Here is an 11,300-nt window from a genome sequence, read left to right as displayed (position 1 = left end):
CATCAACCCAATCCTTCCTGCTTCACGTTTCAGTTTGTGGTAGATCTCCTCAACCGCCGCAGTTGATCTGCCGACTCGGCAATCATCGGCAAAGCAGATAAGTTGAAAATCGTGCCTCGCATTTCACCCACCGCTCGTCTAAAAACATCCTCTAGCGCCACGTTGAAAATATAGATAGATCATCGTTTTGTCGAAGCCCCCTGCGCGATTCGACTGAACTTTACAATTCACCCGAAATCCGCACACAACATTGCTTTTCATCCATAGTCGCCTTGATCAGTCTGGTCAGCTGTCCGGAAATGCCGTTCTCGTCCATGATTTCCCATAGCTCGGCACGGTCGATCGTGTCGTAAGCGGCATTGAAGTCGATGAGTAGATGGTATGTAGGGATTTGGTGATCACGGCATTTTTGGATGATTTGCCGTAATGTGAAGATCTGGTCCGTCGTAGACCGTCCCTCCATGAAGCCGGCCCGATGACTTCCCATGAACCTGGATGCTAGGGAGTTTGGGAGTGAGCTATTGTACGCGGATCGCCAGAAGGGATTCGACAACACACTTCGACTAGAGCGTCTTTGTCGAGGTATTGCAGTGAGATACAGGCTAGACAGAATCTTGAATCTTGACTGGCGTTAAGCGAAGACGCTGGCAGAAGTGCCCATCTAAGAACTGGGTGAGGTCCGTTATCGTACTTTGAAACTAAGATTTTGGGAATTGTTCGGTTTGTTCTCACGGACATCGGAAGATTTAAGGAAAAAAAAACATTAAAAGAGTTTCGAAAACTACATTCATATATTTCGTTCAAGGATTTTTTTTTATTGAGAAAAGAAACTTAATTCATGAAAACATTAATCAATAGAAAATAGATTGATTTTTTTTTGTTCCATCTATATAATAATAGCATAGTTCAACTAATAAGCAGAAAAATAAACATTTGGTTGTTTTTTGTCGTCTGTTGTAAGAAGCCTTGGTTTTTCGTATGGATGGTATACAATTATACTTCATTGATAGCCTATAGTAAGTTTGTAGAGGACTCAAGCAATTCACATAAGGGAAGAAAGGGGTGATGGAACCTGGTTCTTAGTTCAAAGAAGCAGTGACTTTGCAGCTGATACCTATTGTAGCTGGTTTTGAAAATGTTTGGTTTTTAGTTATTCTTCTCTTACCACGAGAGATCGACAATTTGTTTTTGTTTTTTCATAAGTAGGATATATAAAATTTTATTTTTTTTTATTTTTCCGCACTAATGTATAAATATTATTATTACGATAAAATGGCTAGTGATAATAATAAATATATAGGTTTGTTAATACATATATCAATATAATATGGTTATTACACTAGGATTGTGAATTTTTGAATTTTCACATCACTTGGATCGTCCTTTCTTTCTTTTCTTTCGTTCACTTCATTATCAATATCCTATATAAGTTAAGCGGTAAAATCTGTTTGGCTTTGCATTGCCTAATTTAATATTAATAGCAATTGTTTTTTACAACAATTTGGAACATACGTTTTGTTTCTGACCTCATGTGTGTCTGAGTCTCTCTCGCTGGAAAGCATATCAGAATTTTCTTTTCATTTCTCTTAGTAGGAAGTATAAAACGCTAAAAACTGCATGCACGGCACCTTTCCGAGGAACCCCACTACTTGTCCTCTAGGCTGAGCCTGAGCACCTCGGCCAGCATTTCCTCCTCGCGGCGGCGTTCTTCCTCGCGCCGTTTTTCCTCCTCCTGGCTGAGTTTGATTGCTAGCTCCAGGTTGGGATCAAGGTAGTCCGGTATGCTGTCGACTTCGTCGGATGCCGCCGGTCGATGCTGTGATTCTGGCTGTAACGTGGCATCCACTACTGCTGCCGCCGATTGTGGTTGAGCAGCGCCACCCGATTGGAACCCGAGCATCAGTGATTCTTGCAAAGCTCTGCGGAATTTAACACATAGAAGCGAATTCTCGATTTGACTCTAGCAATAGTGTGTGTGTGTGGGTGGTTTTTATGTGAGCACTGGGTGAGAGTTGATGGATATTGATTTTATAACATAATGGTGAGTGAAGAATTTATTTTGATGAGAAACATAAAGCTGGTAGCGGTTTAATTAGAGTAAATTTCAATATTGGTCCAATTTATAAGCACATTTTCTTATAAAGTACTACAACTGTAGTTACATTCAAAGAAACATTAGTTTAACAAAAGTATTGGATTCAGATGTGTGTAGAGTTCGAAGTGGACTAGATTGTCGTACAACTGACATCATCGATGGCTGAATACCGGAGAAGTAGGTTTTGCTAGCGATTGCTATAATCGTTGATTTTTCGTTTGTTTCGATGGATTTGACACCTGAGGAATACTCAGGATGCTAATGCTACAGCGTGCGAATATATGGCAACAGAAACGGCTTCGTGATAGCAATGATCATCAAAGGGTAGCCTATAGCAAGCCTAGGAAGATGGATTCGCGGGTTGAGGCCCCGTGGCTATTAGCCGAAAATCCTGTAAAAAGTTGCTTCTACCGGATTATTCAAAACTTGGGTGGAAGAGTCACTTTATAAACCGCAGAAGGTTATTCTGATATTCGAGTCGGTGTTGGTGACGTTTTTTTGCCGGTAATCTCCCGATTCGTATCGTAGAAAGATGTCCCCACGATTGTGCCCTAACGTGGATTGAAATATTTCTGCATGACGCAGTTCTTAACAGGTCACGGATGCTTCATGCAGTACCACCATCGGTTTGGACATGCGGCTATGCCTCTCTGCTCAACCTGCGGTGACATTGTTGGGACACCAGAGCATGTAGTGTTCAACTGTTCAAGTTTCGAAGGGGTACGCATGAACATTATTATCGCCTGTGGACCTGACTTGACAGCCGAAAACATCGTGCGGATGATGCCAATACTTGGCGCGTGGTCAGCGATGAGTGCACCCAGATCATGACTGCCCTGTGTAGAGGAGTTGGAACCAGCATCACTCCTCGACCTGTGTAGAGTGAATCCTTTGGCGGGGAGCATCTGAGTAGAGTGCGTTCGAACCTATATAGCGTTAAAGCATACAAAGATAAGACTTTACCTTCTGCAACTGCTAAGCTGCTAGGTACGTCGCGTACGTGTGTAGGATATCCTCACCGTTACCGTCCGAGTAGAACGCGCCCCCTGCAACGGAAGCTGCGGGGATAAGACAATACCTTTTCTTCAGTCGTACTCTTAGGGAAAGAGTATTCACACCGGGAAATACTCTCGGGTAGAATGACTTCAAGTCGTCGGTGGGTGAGTCACTCGAGTCGGTTTAGAATGACGTCTTCGCCCGGAATCATCCGAGTAGTTTCGTAAAGTCCCGGACGTGTGCTGTGACAGGCGCGTGTCCAGGATGAGCTGCTCACGATTCGGCACACGGACGGGCAAAAAAGAGAGGGCCTTGAGCCAAAACAAGCGGAGCCAAGATCTCAAGTCGTTACAAGAGAGGTCTCTGATCTCTAATAGGGGACTCGAATAGAGGGGGAGCTAACGATAGTTGTGATAACCAAGCGAGCCTCGAGTTACAAGTAAAGGCCGGACCTCAAGTCGTCAGAAGAGAGGTCTTAAGTTTAGAATCTTAATAAGAATATGTATGCTAGACTGTAACGGACTATTTAAAGTATCCGAACGGATCGCTTAAATAAAAGTAGCGCAAAATAAAAGTGCCATCTCGTGGTGGGTTTTGTAAATCTTCTTCTAGCAAACGCTAGAAACGGTCCTTCTGAAATAGCTTGGCGCGCGAATAGTCTTGGCTTAAGTTGACGGAAACGTTCCCTTAACCCGGTTGACCACCGTATGTATGAGTGGGAGCAAGATAGCATATCAAGAACAGACCTTTTGTCAAATAGGACTACCCAACAAACATTTTTTGCTGAACAACCGCTGAAACATTATTTAGTTCTAATTTTAAATCAGCTATCTCGCTGAAAGAAGGCAACCAAAATTAAGGGAGAAGCTGCTGTTCAGCCCTTAAACATCGAGATATGGAGAAATTAATCAGCAAAGATGACATGAAACGTCAATTGACGGATCAACAGAAAAAAAAAAAACAAAAATAATGTTGACCGATGTACGTCCGATGTTTGCCAGCTACTTTTCCCCTCCCGTGTTTTTTTTCATTCGAACTTGTCTCGAACTTTGAACCTACGACTTGTTGGTCTCATGCCGCAGAAAGCAGAACCAACCATGCATTCTGCGAAAGATCAGAAAAGTGTCGCTCTTAAGCGACCGAAATATCACTCAATCAAGTTCAATTTCATATGAAGAAATTGAAATTGCTTCGAGAATAAAATATAAATTTCCCGGCTAGGCCATTTTACCAAGCAAAGTGAGAAATTTCGAATCATTAGACTTTTTAATCGATAATTATTTTTATCCATTCGCTATCATGACATGAATAACAGAAAGTTTGTTATTGCTGAAAGGTGCTTTCGAAGCTACCCTTGTACAGCTGACGGCTGTCAAATTTGAATAATGTCAAAAATGGTTGGACAAAGGCTGAACGAGTTATTCTTCAACCAATTTTCCCCTACTTTCTATTGGCTGAAATAAAACTTCCTTACACGCTGAAACAGCGCTGAAGTATTTCATTCTTCAGCCAGAAAGCTGAAACAGCAATCAGCATCTTAACACAGCATACGATCAGAGAATTGGCGTTTTTAATCAGCCAAAATGTTTGTTGGGTATGCCCTGACTGCCTTAAGGGAAACTTGCCTCGAGGACTTGATTGCGAAGCGCCAAACCGGATGGTAACCAATTTTTGGAGTGCGATATTGCTAATTGTAGTGGACAATCAAGAATTTCGGTATAGAAAGACATTTTGATTCTGTTTAGAGTTGTCAGTATTTTGGATAGTATATACTAATTATTTCGTGAAATTATTATATAGATTCGTGAAGTAAGTACTTAAGGAACTAGTTAGTTAATTTGAGAACCACGTGTAACCTTTTGTAATATCTAATAGTGGTACAGGGATAATAGCCGTTCATATCAACGAATCATACGCTTATGAATAGCGAGCGTTGTTGAGGTAAAAAGGTAAGAAACAATTAAGGAACATAAAAATTGTTTCACCGTTTATAACACATTGTGAATGTGAACCGTTGACAGGAATCCCGCGTCAACGTGGGTGCGAGTCTGGGCTACCGACACGGCCAATACCAAAGCTCATCGATCTGCAGTGCTAGAGCAAACGCGGTGAAGGTCTCGGTTGTGGTCTGAGAAACCCCCGGGTCTTGAGAATCCTTCCTGCACAGGCTGTTTTCGTCGGTTGCATCAGTTGGTCGTTTACGTCACCATCCAAAACGACTACCCACCTACGCCATCGAGCTGCAACGAAAGGTAACCTCCAGCAGCGACACACACGGTTGTGGTTTGAGAGCCCCCGGTGTTGTAAAGCCTCCAACGCAGTACGTACCGACACCCTCTCAGTCGTTATCGCCAACCTCCGAGCGACTCTGGTATGTACAAAAACAAAACCATTTGTTCCTGAATGACGGCTGTTAGATTTAGTTAATCCTTAAAACTTAGTTAAAACTTAGCGTAGAATCGTAAGGGAACCAGATAGGAGCTAATAGGAAACACAATAACAATAATAGAAAGTATTTTACCATAAAAGAACTTATGTTGGTTATCTCTCCTATTCGGAATGCGCCTATTGGTTATGCAATCTACTTGAACGCAAGTCTACCTTGAGTACAACTTTCTTATTAGAAATTGAGGTTTTGAATCGGTAGTCCTACTACATTCTCTTACCTGTGAAAATCGTTCCAGGGTTGTGCTAAATTATTTACCCTGTTTGAGTTAGGCCTACTGTGGGCCAGAGTGAGATAAGTCAAACCATAAAACCCAACCCGCCTTGTTAAAGAGTTTCGGCCGGCATCCAATAAACTTGTGTCAGTAACCTTCCTTTCAGGAAGTGGCGCCCTAATTCAAGTTACTGACATTGTGGGCAAGACAAATCCGTTACAAGACTTTGACTTGAGCCGAGTAAGCCGATGAGCGCAGCGCTTCACAGGATGCGGATTTCCCGGAATCTTTTGCAGGATATTAGGTGCCATCTTCGGAAATCGAGTCATAATTTTCGAAACCGAGACCGGGCCTCAAAAACATACTGTTTTGTGTGCCTTTAGAGAAGAAAACGCATGAAAAAAAGAAAAATATCGAAAAGTATGTCCATGCTGTTCAATTTTTTTCTAGTTTTAAGTGTGTAGTGTGCTAAAAAGTTTTGATGAGTTGAGCTGCGACCACATGTGACAAAGAGATTTAGAGCGTTAGAAAGTTGTACAGTATTAAGATTTTTTGTCCATTTACTATGGGAGAATTCCATGCAAGCAGGCGCAGCAAGCAAAACATACCACTATCCAATTTGATCGTGATTTGTCAAAAAATGATCTAAGAAAACTATGTTTCGATCATAACAAGCAGGTATGAACGTCAAATCGTTGAACAAATTTTTTTGTCTACCTCTTTGTATCGGTATCTCCCATAGTGCATCAAAGTGTCTTATACTTCTACTTTTTGAGGATGCCATTTGGTTTATATACGGAACCTGCTAATTTTCAAAGAATTATAAATAGGGTAGGTGTGGAATAGATTTGAAGATATGTTTGTTTTGCTATTTATTTTACCGGTGGGCAGCTTTTCCACGTTATAGAAAGGAAGCCAAACCTATTTATAAGACAGCTAGACGAACCAGTCAAAAAAAATTGATTTTTTATTACTTCTTCTATTCATATTTTCAGATCGAGCTTGAGAAAACCCTTACATACCTCTCACATCACAGAATCAATAATCTTCACTTTTATTCAAACTTTGCTCTCTATTTGGTCTTTAAAGTATTGAGTTTACTGGGAAAATTTCTAATCGCGCGACGGTAGCCTTCCGTGCGGTAGGCTATCCGGAGCAGTAAACACAGAAGTAAATTCTTGAATCAATCTTCAAATCATTATTTTGCAAGAGAGGACAAAACTTAAAGTCATCGGAATAAAATATTATTATTCTTAGTATTCATTGAGATTGAATTAATTACGAGCGTTAAAATCCCAGACAAAACAAAAAACAATCTATATTATTGAAAACACATTTTTCCATAGCCTGAGAATTAACGAATTTTGCATGACGAAGATTTTTGATGCGATAAATGCGTCTTTGATACTTTATATGCTGGTCGAATTCAATTATGTTGTCGTTAAAATGTAACAAATCGTATATGAGAAGTTAAAAAAAGGAGTTGTGTACGGTGAATAATCTATTATAGGAAATAATACCATTCGCATCGCAAAAAATTGGACTGCGCACTCATAACTGCGAAATATGTGCGATCTGTCAAATCAGTATAAAATCTGACGGTTTTCTACACGCTAACCGCTTTTCAGTTAAACTTTATACGGATAACTCCGACTGCAAAACATAGTACGAAATCCAACATTCAATGAATGATCGCTACCGTGTCGTCGAACTCTAAACTTATTCAAACAACTACAGGTTTTCATTTTTTTCGTTAATTTGTCCGCTGATTGACCCCATCGCAAACAGGTTTTTTTTATTATTCATTTTTCCGTGATTTTGACCGCTGATTGACCACGCTCAAGGCAAAGATACCGTCAGTTCAAGATAAAGAAGTGGGCTTTGCCGCGAACATTAATTCTTCTATACGGACTTTCGATGTTCTCAACGCCACCTTAAGAGTTCGGGCAACAAGATTCATGCAATTAGCCATGGTAACCAATGTGTGTCTTGGAAAAACAAATCTGCTTTAAAAGTATATATGTTGGAAGTGAGTACTTCAGAGCCATCTACAATGCTTTAAATGGTAAAAATATATTTTGGTTGACCTTTTGGACGAGTTATTAACCATATATTGCCATCCGGAAAAAAAATTGATTTGAATTTTAATTAAACCGAAACTCTGCTTTTCTAATTTTACTCTGTTCGAGAAGAAAATCATCTATTGAATGCTCAAATGGGAATCTTTTTGTTCATAAAAACAAGTATGTTGAAATTTATAAAAACAGTGCGAATACGAACAACGGTTGCTTTGATAGTTTTGTATGTTATTTGACGTTGAAGTTGTTTAATACTCAAACCATTGACCCTCATGAAGGGTGTACAAGCTATTTTAGTCGCCTGTTATGATACCCCTTCTCAGAAGGGAGCAGCACTGAGCGTATAGAAAGAATTTTCGATAAGTGTTCTGCTCAAGGCAAACACAATTTTTTGTTTTATAAACAATAGATAATCCGATAATAATATTTGGTAAACATGTTTGTTTGACAACTTTTTATTAAATCATATTTCAATGTGTTCCGCTTGTTCATCCGATTTAATTTCAGTCGATAAATAATCCTTATGTAGAACAATGCTCATTTTTTTCTTGAATACTGTAATTTTTTTTACAGTGGTACCCTACGGGAGCCCAAATCAGCTATCGCAGAAATAGAAAAAAAGAGTGGATCAGCAATATACCTAACCTACAAACCTAACCTAACGATTTACCATGTAAACTTCGGCCGAATAGTTAATTTCCACTTTTTTTGGGTCTCACATTGGCACTTTTCTAGATTTTTCTCGATCCTGCCCAAAAAAAATTGTCAATGAACTTCAATAATCACTTGACAGATTGTCACCAAATTTTGTTCACGTATACAATACATTACTAGGTAGCTTCACTGAAAATTTCATCAATTTCCATCCAAATTCCCATTCAAAAGTTATTCACGAAACAAAGTGTTGCATTTTTTTCGAATACACTCCTTTTTATAATTATCTATATATTATAACTATTTAGAGCATAACATTCTGATTTCAATAAATTTTCGGTTAAATTCCTATCTCGTCACCACCTGAAAAGGTACCGACAATGCTCATTTAAAATCGTTACCTGAATGCGATGATTCTCACCCACGGTGACTACGAGAATAGGGTAAGAACTCACAAAGTTCACCCAAAGTGACGTTCCTCACCTAAACCGACTACTGAAATAGAGTGACTTGAATGACTCGACTACCGTCACATCACGCGCGGCGCAGAATAACGGCCAGTGTGTAGTTTAGTAAGATCAATCTGGAGTCTCGTTAAAGAAGCGAATATCTCGAGTTCTTCCCTGCAACGATTGGTCAAAAATGACCTGTGATGCATCACCAAGGGCAAGAGCCATGTGCCATTTGACAACGAACGAATAAGAGCACTGCGACTCGAGCGCGGAAAGCAATTGCTGTCTAAGTTGAAGAAGAAGCAGCAGATTGTCCTGTTCTCAGACGAGAAACTTTTTTCGATTGATCTGGTGTCCAATTTACGTATGGGTCGGTATATTTCTGCCCTGAAGGGTGAGGATGTTCCAATGAATGTGAACCACAAGCATCCCACCCACCGAGGTGATGATATTTGGATTGGAGCAGTTGCTTCGAACGGATTGAAGATGCCCCCTGAAAATAATGTTGAAGTCTTTACATGGATATTTTGAAGAATCAGGTGCTGTGGATTCGGTCAAACTTTGGTTAACCCGAGAACATACCTCGAAACGGACCCAAACCTGGCTGGAGAAAAATATAACGAATTAACCGAAAAATCTTTGGCCCCGAGCAGTGCGGATTTGAACCCCCTCAACCCGTTCAAGCAAAGGCTTCAAAATGGCTCTACTCCTACTCGACACACCGACGATCATTTGTGAATCTACGAGAAATCAGATCTCTGCCATTTGACGTCCCTTCCGGTGTTTACCCAGGGCAGCCACATAGGACCACTAATCTTTATCCTTTTTATTGGCGATCTTGCTTGTTTAGAGCAATCCTCTTTATTGATGTACGCAGATGACCTTAAGATTTACCGGATCAACAGTGGAGTGTGCAGCACTTCAAACCGACATTTCGACACTTTTGGGCTGGTGCAAGTCTCATAGGATGGAAGCTAAAGCCAGTAAATGCCGATGTATAACTTTCGGCAGAGCAAGAACTCCAACTCCGTTTTGTAGGCAAACAGCAAAAATAGAACGAGTGGCTTCGATTGAAGATCTCGGAGTTATTTTTTATCAGAATTCCTCCGCAAACGCTTTTGCCATTTTTAGCTTTATTCGTAGAAAAAATGTTGAGTTTGAGAGAGCGTATATTGTCTTAAAGCAGTGTACTGCGCCTTGGTGCGCAGCGTTTTGGAATACTCCGCGGTAGTTTGGGCGCCTCATCAAACAGTACACACTGAAAGACTACATAAAAAGTTCCTACGATTTGCACTCCGTCGACTGCCGTGGAATGATGCCGTTCGACTGCCACCGTATGCCGAACGATGCAATCTAATAAGTCTTGAGGAGACCCTGCGACGCAGACAAACATGCGTCCAAAGAATGTTTGTTTTTGATTTGTTGATGAACAACATTGACTGCTAGAGCTCCTACTGCTATAAAGTATCCACATTGATGCATCAGCGAGACGTCTTCGACAACAGAACTTTTTGTGGATTTCATCTAGTTGCACAGTTTTTACCCCAAATCACTCTATGTATAGGTAATTGTTGTCCTGTTTTTTATGAAGTGTCAAACGTTTTTAGTTTAAGATATGTCTGTATGGTTTATATCAAAGACATTAAATAAATAAATTTAATGGATAAAATGTTTTCTAATTATGTAAGATCTAGAAAAGCGTTTTTCAACCTTGTTGACAGAATTACGAACTTTTTATGGGTCATACTGTACTTGGAGAAGAGATGGAATGGAGATGTTAATTGAAGTTTTTACGAGTATTATTATAAAAAAAAATCAAGAATCGAAGAAACTTACATTTCAAAGGATAAAATGAAATTACTAAATGTCTCTACAAGCGTTGTTAGAGGTAAAGTAAGGCCAATGAGGATTGAACGGATTCTACTTGAGGACGAAAAATTTGTTTCAAGGCTACAAAGCTTTTATCGGTCTCAAGTGTTGGAGTTTATCAAATTTATTCCTACGAAGTGTGATTCTAATTCAAAGGTAAAGCATCGAAGCAAATTTTACGAACTAGCAAAAACGGTTCAACTTTTGTTGAACAGCTTTTTGAGGGGACTTTTAACAAGCGAACTGGGCGACAGACTGCTCATGAGCGATCCTTTTCTAGCATTTTTATCATCTGCCAATTTTTCGGAACTACTCAATTTTGTCGTTGAAATTATTGACATTCAAGCCCCATGATAAGGATTGTTTTCAGCAAAGTGTTAAGCGTTAGTGAAAATAAGAATTAGAAAAATTCACATGCAAGTAAAAAAAATTAATTTAAAAAAAGTTCGTTTCAAAATGGTTTTGTCAATTTAAGACAAATTAAAAATACGAAAAA

At 39.7% G+C, this 11,300-nt stretch overlaps 1 protein-coding gene across 3 annotated transcripts in view; it reads right to left on the bottom strand.

Annotated features, from left to right (window-relative positions):
• Positions 1 to 772: 772 nt before the first annotated feature.
• Positions 773 to 11,300, bottom strand: part of LOC129741096 (ankyrin repeat domain-containing protein 13D) — a 29,849-nt gene continuing 19,321 nt past the window's right edge. Inside the window, exon 5 of one of the 3 annotated variants that reach the window (XM_055732797.1) lies at positions 773 to 1,919. In XM_055732797.1, the coding sequence (XP_055588772.1) occupies positions 1,646 to 1,919 (274 nt within the window). In that variant the 3' untranslated portion in view covers positions 773 to 1,645. Of the gene's footprint in view, positions 11,114 to 11,300 lie in introns of all 3 variants that reach the window. The other 2 variants (XM_055732798.1, XM_055732799.1) reach the window with 2 other exon arrangements.

Source organism: Uranotaenia lowii, chromosome 2 (assembly GCF_029784155.1).
Source record: "Uranotaenia lowii strain MFRU-FL chromosome 2, ASM2978415v1, whole genome shotgun sequence".
Lineage (NCBI taxonomy): Eukaryota > Metazoa > Arthropoda > Insecta > Diptera > Culicidae > Uranotaenia > Uranotaenia lowii.
Note: the sequence above shows the minus strand (reverse complement) of the source record. Positions and strands in the feature narration are given on the sequence as shown.